Here is a 14815-nt window from a genome sequence, read left to right as displayed (position 1 = left end):
TGTCCATACCTCGGTATGGGCTTGTCAGAAGAGCTTACCTGACCCCTTACTGCTACAGTCCGAGCACGTCTTTGATGGGACAGCGGACTCCTGTCATAAGATCCTGCGTATGGCCTGCTCCTCGAACATACTCGCTGTCAGAGGATGTTTCCTTGTCCTATTGTCTATTCTTACTCCGTCTCGAGTGTCCGTCCGGTCGGCAATCCCCTTACGTCCGACCGGTCTTATGTTGTGTGGACTGTTCGCAGTGTTGCTACTTTGTGCCTTCGGCCGAGCGGGCTACCCGCTCGGCCATACGACTCTGTTCAACATGAGCGTCGGAACCCCGGCTATGGTCGGGTTGCCTTCCGTTCGGCTAGGCATCCTTCCGTTCGGCCCGGCATGCTTCCGTTCGGCCCGGCATGCTTCAGTTCGGCGAGGCATGCTTCCGTTCGACCCGGCATGCTTCCGTTCGGCGTGGCATGCTTCCGTTCGGCCCGGCATCCTTCGTTCGGCAGGGCATCATTCCGTTCGGCCCGACATCCTTCGTTCGGCGCGAACTTGGGGTTGACCTCCACGTGTCTTTGACCCTCTGCCCATGAGGGTCCCCCGTCCTTACCACCGGATCAACAACTATACTAAAGAATGGAATAGTAAGACATAAATGAAACCTGATCTAAAGCAACCATTAAATCTTAACTACAGAAAACTAAACTACTCAATAGTACTGCAATCTAAGCTAAAGCAAGATTAGCAACAACTTCAAACTCAATTTAAACTAAATTACCCATTATACTTGAATTCAAATAATTAAGCTAAAAAGAACTACGATTACTGAATCCAAATAACACAAATTGAAATCTAAATCTATCAACAATAAAAAGAATACAAAAATGAAACCTAAACCATCTCCACACCAAACCACACTACACGGAGGCTTCTCCTTGCCGTCACACAAGGAAGATCAATGAAACGTCACTTCAGCAATCGGGGGAAGAGTATCTCAGCAACTAAACTCAGCCCAACCTTCACTAGCACCATAGGAAACCTCTCTGAGTGAAACTGATGAAGATCGGAGCTGCCAAACTCAGAAAATCTACAATTCTGTTATCTGAATTCTCTAGAACTGTTGGATGGTAGATGATGGTCAGAATGTCGTCGGAAGCGATTAAGTAGCAATGGAGGAACGCCGTCAATGCTCTCTAATGGGAAGCGGAACCACTAATTGGAGGAACACCTCCAAATCGGCGGCACAAGAAATAGAGGATTGTAGAACATAATTCTCGCTGTAGGAACGCCTTAGAGCGAGGTCAAATGGCCGGAAGTTGGTCACAAGTATTTGAGAACATCATCGCCGATGAAGTCAGTCGGAAAATGGATCTGGAAGTAGAGAAGGGGTCGGAATTGTCGAGATGCGCCGCGCTTGACACGAACACTATGCTGTTGAGATCGACAAAAACAAATGGCTACTGTAGCTTCTCATTTAAATCATATCTGAGATCTGAATGGATGGTTGAGAATGATTTGGATCTTGATCAACGGTGGAAAGTCACTTAAAATCTGATCCGAAGGTATTGATCTTGATCGATGGTCTGGATCCACTCGTCCTTAGGTTGAATGGGCAAGATCTTCAATGGATGGTTCAGATCTCTCTTGTTCTTGATGAACGACCCATAATGCTCCAAAGCTTGATCTTCTCACTTAAACGCCGATTCGAGCACAAATTCGGTTCGACTAAATCCTAATCCAAGATCCTTTGATACCTACAAAATAAGAATCAAATATTAGCATCAAATAACACAAAAATAAGATAATTTATAATTAAGCACAAGAATAAATACAATGCATGAAATATGATGTAAATATAGGTTCTATATATGAAAACAACATCAAACCATGCATGTATGAATCAAAATAGTATAGTAAAATGATGATTATCAATTACCCGTCGATAGATATGCGAGACATGGGTCTTGGAGTAGGAGTCATCGAAGGCTCTGAACCAGGTAAATCAACTGTGTTTTCTTATGTTCTCCTTTTTTTACTTAATTTCCGCTATGCGTACTTTTGATTTCAAAACCGAAAAGATGAATTTTCAAAATCACGTGATTCACCCCCCCCCCCCCCCTCTCACGTGCTACTCGATCCAACACTTAGGAGCACAGGAAGTCGAACGAAAGACACAACTAGTGAGAAGGACAACACGGGAGAGAGTCGACGGGCTCTGTTGGTCCGAGAGACGAAGAGCTGTGGAAGAGTACGCTGGCAGACGAGAAGGGAGTGCGCAACATTTCCAAGGGACGAGAAGTTGAAGCGGAAGCTTACTCGAGGAGAAGGACGAAAGATAGATCCAGGTGAGCCTAATTACGAATGGACGAAGTCACCCAGGCGATCGGCACGACGGAAGAGCTAACGGGGAGTTACGGAGCTGCTGGAGGCACCCTCAATATGGTTAGAGGCACCTCCATGCCTTTCTGTGGAAAGGTGTATTCAACAAGGTTGAAGGCGCCTTCAACCACCCATGGAAGGTACCTTCAACCCTTTGAAGGCGCCTTAGACTGGGCAAAATTAATCGTTAGCGAAAATAAAACCTTATCACCGCTTGCCTCGCTGGAGGTGCCTTCCACCTTATTGGAGGTGTCTTCCAGCCTCGGATAAGATTTTTCAAAAGTTATAAAAAGACCCCTGAACCTAGAAAATATTCAACAACTCAAGTATTCATTTCTTAACTTATTCTTGAACGTTCAAAGAGTGTAAGAGTCTTCTCCACCTTCAACGAAGGAGATTTTTAGTACTTTATTTTACCTTGGATTAACAACCATCTAGGTTGTAATCAAGTAACTCTTTTGCCTCTTTTTTTTTTTAAAGTTGTTCATTTAGTTTGTTGTTATAACTGTGCTACTAATTAGAGTTGGAAGTCGAGAAAGGTTTATAATTGTTATACAGGAAATTCACACCCCCCCCCCCTCTTTCCTTCCTCCAATGGACTAACAAGTTATTTCGAAGATACTTGCTAATCAGTTATCTGAAACTTTAGATTTCTTATTGGATTCGGCTCAAGAAGCGTTCATAAAGGGGTGTTTTATAGGTGACAATATATATTTGACTCAGGAATTGCTTCGGAAATATGCAAGGAAAAGGGTTTCTCCTAGATGTATAATCAAAGTTGATTTTGAAAAAAGCTTTTGACATGATGGATTGAGATTTCCTTATGTCGGCACTCATTGGTTTTGATTTTTCCCAACGATATTGTAATTGGATCAAGGAATGTGTCACAACGGTATCTTACTCAATCTCTCTAAATGGTGGAGTCTATGGTTTCTTTAGTGGCCAAAGAGGACTTAGACAAGGGGACCCCCTTTCCCCCCTATTCATTTGGACTATGTATTGAGGTGTTATCAAGGAAACTCAAAGTCACCTCCATATTTCCATCCTTCCATTTCCACCCAATGTGCAAGGAGGTGGGTAGGGATGTAAACGAGCCGAACCGAGCCGAAAAGTATTAGGATTGAGCTCAACTCGTTTAAGTTATATTCGGGCTCGAGCTCGGCTCGAGCTCTAATCGAGCTTTTATCACAAGGCTCAAACTCGGCTCGTTTTAGAATTATCAAGCTCGCGAACAGTTCGAGCTCGGCTCGTTATTAGCTCGATTATCAAAGTTAACGAGTTTAACTCGTTAAGCAAGCTCGGGCTCATTTAGAGCTCGTTTTTGGCTCATTTTAGAACTCGTTTTTGATTCATTTTAAAGCTTATTTTAAGGCTCATTTTATAGCTCATTTTTTTGACTCGTTTTAGAGCTTATTTTTTGGCTCGGTTTAAGGCTCATTTTTTTTGCTCACGAGCCTATAAACAAACATGTTCGCAAGCTCACGAGCCGAATATCCTTAAGCTTGAGCTCGGCTTGATAAAACTGTCGAGCTCGAAATCGAGCTCGAGTTCGGCTCGATAAGATAAACGAACGAACTCGAACGAGCTTTTTACCTAATCGAGCTTCGAATAGTTCGCGAACCGTTGGTTCATTTACATCCCTAGAGGTGGGCATCACACACCTTATTTATGTGGATGATCTTATGTTGTTTTGCCGAGTAGATACATCTTCTACACAACACTTAGCAAATTGTTTCAATTTCTTTGGAAAGACTTCGGGACTAAAGACAAATCCTTAAAAAACATAGATTTTCATGGACAGTGTAGAGGCAAGAGTGAAGGCCCGGATTCTTGATCTTTTGGGTTTCCAAAAAGGTTCTTTACCTTTCTGATATTTGGGTATTCCATTGGCGGCTAAAAAATTAAGGATTGCTAATTATGAGCCGCTCCTAGATGCTATTACAAGAAAGATAAATGTTTGGCACAAGATCCTTCAAGGTATGGAATGTTTTTGGCTATCAATGCTTCCAATTCCTAATGAAGTAGTGGATAAGATAAAAGCTATTTGTCGTATGTTTATTTGATCCTCCAAATACTCTCTTACATCTTGGTAAAAAAATTGCCTACTAAAGCAAGATGGGGGATATGACCTTAGAGATCTACTTACATGGAATGAGACATTGTTAAGTAAAATCATATGAGATATCAAGTCCAAAACAGATTCTCTATGGATTAAGTGGGTACATCATCATTATATGAAAGGTGCAGATTTTTGGGCATGAGAAAATAAAGCTTCGGACTCTCCTTTGATCAAGAGGCTTATAGAAATTCGAAACAAGATCTTAAGAACTCAAATGGAATCGGAAGATCGAACATGACATTGATGGATTGATTTGTTGGTGAAACAAAAGGGATTGTGAATGCTTATCAATTTTTCATGCCAAGGGGTTCCAAGGTGGCTTGGAACTTGATAGTGTGGAGACCGAAAATTATGCCAAAGCATCGGTTTACTTTGTGAATGTTGGCAAATGAAAATTTGAGAACAAATGATAGAATGGAGTATGAGTCAAACAAAGAATGTGTATTGTGTCGGAATCATGAAGAATCAAATCATCATTTGTTTTTTGAATGTCCTTTGGCTTGTGAATTATGATGTAAAATGAGGCAATGGCTAGATATTCGATAGAATTTTCAATCCTTTCTTGAGCTACCGCAGATTCTTGGGCGCTATTATAAGGGTAGCAGCTGGAAGACGAAGGCTCATTATCTTGGTATCTTTAACTCGATCTACTTTATTTGGGAGTCTCACAATAGAAGTTGACATCAAGAAACCACTCTAGATATTGACTGGATATTTTATAAAGTCCATATTCATATTCACCAGTTCATGGATCTCAACCCAATGTGATATGCATCTATTCATTACTTAACCAGGCCGGTGGACCTCAAATTGATGTGGTAAAGCATTATAAGCAATTGCTCGTGAGTTGCTTGCTATCCATGTTTTTGATGCTCCACTTACTGTCTGTGCACTTTTGATGCTTCAGTGTTGTCCATGCTTTTTCATGACCGAGTAATACTTGCACCACATTTTCGTTATCCTTGTTGTCTATGTTTGAATGTCACACCAACTTTTCATCATTTGTAATGCATGTAATGGTGTTTGTCTGATGTTATGAGTGTGTGTGAGATTGGTGAATGGTTTGACTTTATTTTATGCTTGTAATATAATACATCACAATAGGTGGATTGTGCCCATGTGATGTATGATGGTGTGAGTTGCATTGAGTGCATGATCGTGTAAGTGAATTGTGTGATGATCAAGGAGTTTACCTCAAGTATAGAGGATAAACTCCTAGCTATGTTGTATGATTTGTCATTCAGTTTGAGAGTCTTTATCTTTCAAATCAGCTTTTAATATATATGTACATATTTCCATGAATAATAAATAACTCATACCTCTGTTGATACATGGACCCCTTTTATATAGTATCCTGGTGGGCAATGCACACGCTCCCCAACACGCAAGCTCGCTTTCCCAACCATCCCATGAAAGGGCATGTCAGAAAAATATCTCTGACACCATATCTTAACAAGACATGCAAATCCTTGATGAGACAATGGAAACTTCCGCCATACAATCCGCTTGTTGACCAAGCCTCATGTCAATGACACTACCTCTCAGAGAGGGAAACAGAGGTGATCACCCTCTCTTCGCGGTTGTGAGAGCTACAAGAGGCGCACAACTCTCTGGAGAGAGATATGTCGACTAAAACGACAGATCTGTCTGTCGTCGCTGATCGGGAGGCTGCCCTTCATAAGCAGTGGGAGTCGATTCAGGCTGTTCTCAAGTCTGTGCGAGATGAACTTTCACCGGCTAAGGTAGAGACCACGACCACATGCCAAGAGTTAACTGAGGCACAGGCTGAAGCACACAAAGTTGGGAAAGAGCTGAAGGATTATCAGGAAGGCGAGAGCTCTCACCTAGCAGCTTACAAAACCCCCTACCTAGCCTCCAAAGAGTTTGGGTCGAAGATAGGCAACCTTATCGACCAAATGCTTTGCTATGGTGATGTAGGGGCCTTGCTGCAGCTGCAGGAGAAAAACTTGTTCCGGTCAATTCCCCCTAAAAACTTCTTAGACCGGACCTGTCTCCTGAACGAGCTTCTTGATGAAGCCTTCCTTTCGTTCGAATAGTTTGTGTTCCATTATCCCTATCTTTATTTTGATTTTGAAGGATGTAAAGCTTTTAAGTTTCGCTGTGACCTTAATCCTAAAATTTCTTCAAGAAGTTGTGGACGAGTTACATGAGTGGACCTACAGTCAGCATGAAATGTGGTGTTAAAGTGTCTAAGGGAATCCGTCGAAGACCTTAAGTCACTTTGGTTTAAAGGAGTAGGTAACTTGTCAAGTGTTTGACTCCCTCAAGGATGCTTGGTCAGTCTATCACTTGGGCAAGCCTCGGCAAGGATCATTCCTCCTGCTCGGGCACTTTAATCCTTACTGACCGCTCCATCTCCCCAACCTGGTTACTTAATATAACTACTCGATCGGTAGCAAGCCCCAGTGATTTCCAAGCCCTAGCGGAATCTCCATCTATGGGCCCTCTGGAGATCATGTCGATCTCTCGGATGACCGTATTTCCCCTGTTCTCCTCCTTCGGGGATTCCCCCGGCTCCTTGCCCTGACCTGACTATTGGCTTCCCTAACTTGTATTTTTTAGCAAGGATTTACCCGACTGACCTACCACGGTAGGCTGGCTAGCCAGCAGCCTCTGAAGCTTAGGCGCGATCTCAGGCGGAGGAAGGCCCAGTTCAGTTGCACGTCGAGAGTCACAAGCGAACTGGACACAATCCCAGTGGCATAGGTGTGGGACCAATGGTAAGTGCAATAGCGAGGTCCCCACTGACCGAGTCTTGGGGCTTGGACAACTTCTAGTCGTTAAACCGACCTGGAGTCCTGATCGGGCGGGAATCCTGGTCGTGCATCCTTGGAGTGAGGAAAAGGCCGAGATGGAGGTTGGGGTGACCTTTTCTCCATCTTGTTAGCAGGAGTAGACGCCTTATCTGCTTTCCGCCGAGCCGCCTAAGCCTCTTCTATGTTGATGTAGCTGGCGGTCCTCCCCAGCATCTCATTAAAGTTCCTTATTAGCTCCCGAATAAGAGACCGGAAGAACTCCCCCTCCACCAAGCCATGGGAGAAGACGCTCATCAATATCTCCGAGGTAGCGGATGGTACGTCCTGGGCTCTCTGGTTGAAGCATTTGATATAACTCCTCAAGGGTTCCGCAGACCTCTATTTGAGGGCAAAGAGACGGTGGTATGTCTTCTGGTATTTCTTGCTACTGAAAAAATGGCGCAACAAAACAGTCTTGAAGTCTTGGAAGCAGATGATGGACCCATTCGGTAGTCCATCGAACCATTTTTGTGCCGAGCCGGACAGAGTGTTTAAGAACACTCGACATTTGATGGTGTCGCTGTATTAATGTAGTAGCGCAGCGTTCCGAAACTTTCGAAGGTGATTCTCTGGGTCCTTGCTACCATCATATTCTCTAATAGCTGGGGGCTTATACCTGTTTGATAGTTTTTTCTCGAGTACCCTTAGAGAGAAAGACACTTGCTCTTCAGGTATCTCCCTGGGCTCCTCCCGGGGAATTATTACTTTCCCCTTCTTTGAATCTCTAGGCGGGGTGCTCTCTATCATGGAGGCTTGTGGTTGCTTTTTCTTATTATAACAGTCTGGGCCCTTATTGTAATAGTCCGAGCAGGGCTCTCGATAGAAGGTTTGAGGGAAATCCTCGGGTTATCTTCTTTTAGATCCCCTATTTGAGACGCGGATCGGGTCCTTGGAAATTGCAGGCATCTTGTGTGGGTGTGAAGCGGTGGTCTATTTTTTGCCTCTTGGCCTCCTTGAACAGTTCATATTCTCTTGCTGTCATGGTGACATTGATTCTTCCAGTATCCTCCATCTTCACATTCCAAAATAGACAAAGGAAGTTCCCACAAATGATGGCAAATTGATCATGTCCGAAATCTTAGTCAGACGAAGGTCGAATGAGCTGTTACTGGTGTTAACGGAGAGGAGACTAGGACACCTTTATCGTATGTGCCCAAGAGAGCAGATCCCCACATGGTGCTGACAGACGACGATAACTAAGTCGGCGGTACTTAAGCTCTACGCGCACTCAGACAAGTACACGGAACGTTAGAGGTCAGAAACCAGGGAAAAAGTCCCTTGAGCAGACCCTCCAACTCTCAAGTCAGGTACTTTTTCCTCAGAATAAAAGTATACGAAGGAAAACGAACCGTAGACGACAAGCGCAAAAGTGTGCGCATACCTGCTCAAGGGAGATGACCTCCCTTTTTATATAACCATGCGTACCTCTGGTGCCTGACCTATGTCAGAGAATGTCGAGTGTCAGGACCTGTTGCGTGGCAACCTAGGATGATCTTTCGGGTATAACACCTGCCTCAAGTCTTGATGAGAAGGACGAGCTGTGGCGAGAGCCTCATTTTTCCGTTTGAATTGCTAAAGATCCGACCAGGAGTTAGCCTACTGAGAGTACTAGGACTAATATATAGACCGAACTGAAAAAACCTGACTAGTTGGAGCAGGTCAGGCATTACCCCGGTTGCACATTATGTCTCAGATCTAGGATCCCGATCTGTAAGCACCCGACCGGGAATCCTGCGGTTGATGACGTCAGGCGACCCCACTTATTCTTTCTTTAACTACTGACTGTCACGTCCTCTTGACTTCTGACTACCACGCTCCCTTAATTTTTGACTGTCACGTCCTCTTGACTTTTGACTGTCATATCCCCTTAATTTCTGACTACCACGTCCCCTTGACTTCTGACTGTCTGACCTTATCGGATCCTATCATTATGCATCATATCAGTATTCTTGGACTCTAATAATCAGTATGCATTTGATTCTTGTCTATGTTGTCTTCATTGTAGGATGATTATAATTCTTGTTCTTGGCAAATTCATAAGTCTGCCACTGACCAAACAATGAAAGTGTTGCTCGATAATTACGACTCTTTTACAGAAGTTGTAGGTTTATTAGGATTCTTGATTTGCCTGATTGTGCTTGTAAAAGTCTATCGCAAGAAGAAGCATCACCCGAAGAATATCAAAAGTGTAGAAACCATTCTCAAAGACCATGTATTGTCATTGCTTAAAAGATACAAGTATTCTGGCGTAAAGGACATGACCAAATCATTCAGCTGCAAACTAGGACAAGGTGGATATGGCATTGTGTATAAGGAGGCTCTCCGTAAAGGTCACCGAGTTGCGATGAAGATCCTAAATGAATTCATCGGAAGAGTTTTTGAAAATGAGGCAGCGAGCATTAGTGCAACGTCCCTTGTCAATGTAGTCGGCTTGGTTGGCTTTTGTTTGCAGGGATTAAAGAGGGCTCTAGTCTCCAACTTCATGCTGAATGGATCCTTAGAGAGGTTCGTTCTTGCTGACAAACATGGTGTAACAACATTGCTTGATTGCGAGAAGCTATATGATATCGCAATGGGCATCACGCGAGGCCTTGAGTACCTACATCGAGGGTGCAAAAATTGAATAGTTCACTTTGACATCAAACCTCACAACATTCTCTTAGACGAAGATTTCAGCCCAAAGATATCAGATTTTGAATTGGCAAAATAGAGCATCGATCGTGTCCATGACATATTCTTGCGGGACACCAGGGTGCATTGCCCCCGAAGTCTTCTCGAAGAACTTCGGTCGTGTGAATAGCAAGGCCGACACGTATAGCTATGAGATGATGGTGTTGGAAATGGTCGGATTGGGAAGGATTTTGATGTCGCCGCAAAGACTACAACCGAACTTTACTTTTATGAATGGGTATTCGATTGCATCGACACGAATAATGAAATTGGAATTTCTCTTTTGAACGGTAAGAACAAGGAGTTAGCTGTTAGATCCCCTATCCATAATATGTCGGAGGAACAATAATTATATATCTATCAAGATAACTTGAGTGGATATAATCTCTAGTTATTGGCATGCTCAATTGCCAACTTTGTATGGAGATCTTTAAGTCCGAGTGAGAGAGAGACTTTGACGAATCGTCAGTTCGTCATCCAGTTGCCGAGTTGGTGAGTACTCTGAATGCCAAATCAATAAAACTAATGCCAAATGCTCGAGACAGATGCTGAACAAACCCAAAGCCTGAGTTTGAGTCACGTGAGGATCGTCGCTTGAGGAACAAATTAAAGATGTCAAATTTTGCAGCGAGACAATCTCCTTAAAATAAATTTGTACTCTCCAACGGTGCTAAGAAGTCACGCTTGTACGTTTATTTCCTAAAATAAAATGGTGAAATCAAATCATGATACAACCTAATATAGATTGATGTGAAAAACTAAAAGTAATACCTAAATACTATCACAAATATCTACTCGACAGAACGAAGGAGAAAAAACCAACGGGATTACAAGAAAAGAGATCTCTCTTTCTTGACCTTCTCTTACTTCTTCTGTCCGAAGAAAAGCAGGTTCTCTTTGTTGCGTGGCTCAAAGAATTTCTTCTACTTCTTCAAAGCTTGAGATTAGCTTCCTCTTATGAGGTTAACCTTAAGCAAGCAAGCGTGCATGCAAAACAATCCATGTATAATTTAGAGATGGACTATAAGAAACATTTGGAATAAAAGTTTTCATATTTTGCTACCATGTAATACTTATATATAACACAAAGCCCATATACCAAAAGCTCAGTTATTGTGCATGCTCGCGATGTGTGTTATATGCAGGGACGGAGCCAAAGGAGGGATGATGGTGACGACCGCCCTTCCTCAATTTTTAAGTATAAGAAATATATAAGGTATAGAAATAGAAGGTGAAAGAGAGGTGAATGGAAGGTAATGATATGGTCACCTCCCCTCAACATAAATATACATTTCACCCTTTGATATGAAATTCCTGACTCCGTCCTTGATTATATGTGACACTTATACATAATGACAAAGACGAATACACTTGCTATTAGCTTTTGGAAGGGAAGTATTTACTTTAGTTTTATCGAGATTCGAATCCTAAATCTTATGATGATAATATCTCATGTGTTAATCATTAGATCATCCTGAAGGAGTATGTGACACTTATACATGCCTGTACAGAAGGGTGACACGCATTCGCTGTGTCGGTAGACCTCAAGGGACCGATCCGCTATGAGAAATAACGTTCACATTATTGGGATTGTGCGATTCCAATCCTGAATTGGTACTCCTTCGTATACTAATAATTTGTAAGTCACGTTTCTATTTATATTTTTTAATAATCGCAAGAAGGTTGATAATAGTTAGCGTGTGGACATTCGGTTGTAACCTTCAAGTAATATGGTTAAGGTGGTAAGTGAACAGAGGTTTAATATAAATCTTTATACTTCATATAACTCACCTCCATATTTATTTGTCTCTTAAATTATCATAATTTATCTTTACCATATTAAACCTGAGACATATATATTGACGGAGACTATTGTGCCTAAAAGATATCCACATATCTTTATAATGACATGATATTATCTACTTTGGATCTAGACCCTCATGACTTTGTTCTTGGACTCTCCCCAAAAGTCTCATGCCAATAGAGATATTTTACATCCTTTTAAACTCATGATCTTTATCAAATCTTTCCAATGTAGAACTTTGATTGAATCTCAACAATCCTCACCTTAAATAAAGACCATAATTACTCTCATGGTTCGGACCTCCTCACGAGTATCTGGTCACTCTAACCTATTCTGGGCCTCTCCGCGAGCATTCGGTCAACTTTGACTTGCTTCGGGCCTCCCTGCGAGCATCCGATCACCCTGACCTACTCATCTCCCTACAAGTATCTGGTCAACCTGATCTACTTTAGACCTCCCAGCAAGTATCCAATTACTCTTGACCTGCTTCGGGCCTTCCCGTGAGTATCCGGTCACCCTGACCTACTTTGGGGCCTTCCCACAAGCATCTGGCCAACCTGACCTATCCCGGACCCACCCTCACCCCACATGACATCTAGTTTTGACCATAACTCTGATATCAATTGTTGTGCCCGAAGGATGTTCACATATCTTCACAATGACATGATATTGTCCACTTTGGGCCTAGACCCTTATAACTTTGCTCTTGGGCTCTCCCCAAAAGACCTTATATCAATGGAGATTTCCTATATCCTTTTAACCTCATGATCTTTCCCAAATCTTTCCAATGTGGGACTTTGATTGAATCCCAACAATTCTCCCCATCAAATGAAGGACCACAATTCCTCTCATAGTTTAGACCTCCCCGCTAGCATCCAGACACCTTGACCTGTTTTGAGTCTCCCCGCGTGCATCCACATTTGGTAGCTCTTGACCTACTCTGAGTTTCCCTGCGAGCATCCGGTCACTCCGACGTATTCGTCTCCCCGCAAGTATCCAGTCATCCTGACCTGCTCCAGGCTTCCCCGTGAACATTCAGTCACCTTGCCCTACTTGTCCCCTGCAAGTATTCAGTCACTTTGACCTGCTCTGAGCCCCACACAAGCATTTGGTCACCTTGACCTACTACGAGTCTCCCCACGAGCATTCGGTTACTCATGACCAGCTCCGAGCTTATCCTCAACTTCGTTCAAGATCACCTCACATTGCATCTGGTTTGTACCATTACCTTATATCATTTCTTGTGCCCAAAGAATGTCAATATATCTCTACAATGGTATGATATTATCCATTTTAGACCTAGACCCTTATAACTTTGCTCTTGAGCTCTCTCCAAAAGACTTCATATCAATAAAGATATTCTATATACTTTTAAATTCATAATCTTTATTAAATTTTTTTAATATGAAACTTTAATGAAACCCCATTTGAAATACTGAAATGGGTACTTCACCTTTTACCATTTCATTGAATGTCATAGTCGATATGTTACAAGAAAACATGGAAGACTTTGCCAAAGTCATGAAAATCAATTATTGTTATTTAACTTTTTCCCCCCTAATTGGTTGATGGCAAAAGAATAAATGTATATATATTTTTTTAAAAGTAAAAAAATCAAAAGGATAAAAAGTGAAATTTGTCATTTGGGCGGATCCACTATTTAAGATATTAAATTAAAAAATTTAAATAAATCATCACATCACATTAGAGGATATTTTCGTTGGATACTTTTTTTTTCCTCTTTCATTTGTTATTAAAAGAGCATCTCATTTTATTAATAATACTTTATTGTAACAATTCTAATACATAGCTGTTATAATTGTTATAAAATTATATAAGCAATTGCATATGAAAAGAAAATATTATTAATCTTTTCTCTTTTTCCTCTTTCTTTCTTACTCATTAAAATGAATATACATATGTATTTATAGGTACATAATCATATTGAAACTCCTCAAGAATTTATATAACTTAGGAGTTTAAAAGATGATATGTTATGTAGATGAGGGAGTTTATGAAATCATTGGGGGTTATGGACATCCACATAATTTATTTTACAACACTCCCCCTTGGATGTCCATAATTATGGAATCTGCCTCATTAAAACCTTACTAGGAAAAACCCAATGGGAAAAAAACCTAGTAAGGAAAAAGAGTACGTCATTCTACAACTGTATCACTATAAATTTACCAGACAATATAATACGGTATAGTGAAAATTTACTCCCCCTATTTGAAATATCATTTGAGATCTATGTACCGCCGCATTCCAATACCATGTACTAATTTCTTAAATGTTGTTGTAGGTAATGCTTTAGTAAATAAATCTACCAAATTATTGCTAGAGCGAATCTGTTGAACTTTAATATCACCATTCTTTTGTAGATCATAAGTGAAGAAGAACTTTGGTGAAATATGTTTAATTCTATCCCCTTTGATGTACCCTTCTTTTAATTGAGCTATACATGTCGCATTGTCTTCATATAATATTGTTGGAATTTCCTTATTAGTAGCTAAACCACATTTTTCCTTGATATGTTGAATCATTAATCTCAACCAAACACATTCCCGACTGCCTTCATGTATTGCAAGTATTTCAGAATGATTCGATGATGTAGCGGCTATGGTTTGTTTGATAGATCTCCAAGATATGGTTGTTCCACCATATGTAAATAAATAACCAGTCTGAGATCGACCTTTATGTGGATCAGATAAATATCCTGCATCTGCATAACCAATTAACTCTAAAGTAGACATATTAGAATAAAATAAGCCCAAATCGATGGTACCTTGAAGATACCTAAATATATGTTTAATTCCATTCCAATGTCTATGTGTTGGAGAAGAACTATATCTTGCTAATAAATTTACAGCAAATGCTATATCTCGTCTTGTATTATTAGCAAGATACATTAATGCACCAATTGCACTTAAATATGGTACTTCAGGACCAAGCAGTTCTTCACCATTTTCACTAGGTCGAAAAGGATCTTTGTTCACATCAAGTGATCGAACAACCATTGGGGAACTTAATGGATGA

The 14815-nt window shown here is 41.3% G+C and overlaps 1 protein-coding gene across 1 annotated transcript; it reads left to right on the top strand.

Moving 5' to 3' along the window:
• The first annotated feature begins 6108 nt into the window (after positions 1–6108).
• On the top strand, positions 6109–9925 carry LOC121972942 (LEAF RUST 10 DISEASE-RESISTANCE LOCUS RECEPTOR-LIKE PROTEIN KINASE-like 2.4). Its single transcript, XM_042524552.1, has 2 exons — positions 6109–6420; positions 9308–9925. The coding sequence occupies exons 1-2, from the start codon at positions 6109–6111 to the stop codon at positions 9923–9925; spliced, it is 930 nt and encodes a 309-aa protein (XP_042380486.1).
• Positions 9926–14815: the final 4890 nt, after the last annotated feature.

Source organism: Zingiber officinale, chromosome 4A (genome assembly GCF_018446385.1).
Source record: "Zingiber officinale cultivar Zhangliang chromosome 4A, Zo_v1.1, whole genome shotgun sequence".
NCBI classification, from domain to species: domain Eukaryota; kingdom Viridiplantae; phylum Streptophyta; class Magnoliopsida; order Zingiberales; family Zingiberaceae; genus Zingiber; species Zingiber officinale.
This window is presented reverse-complemented; position numbering and strand designations above follow the sequence as displayed.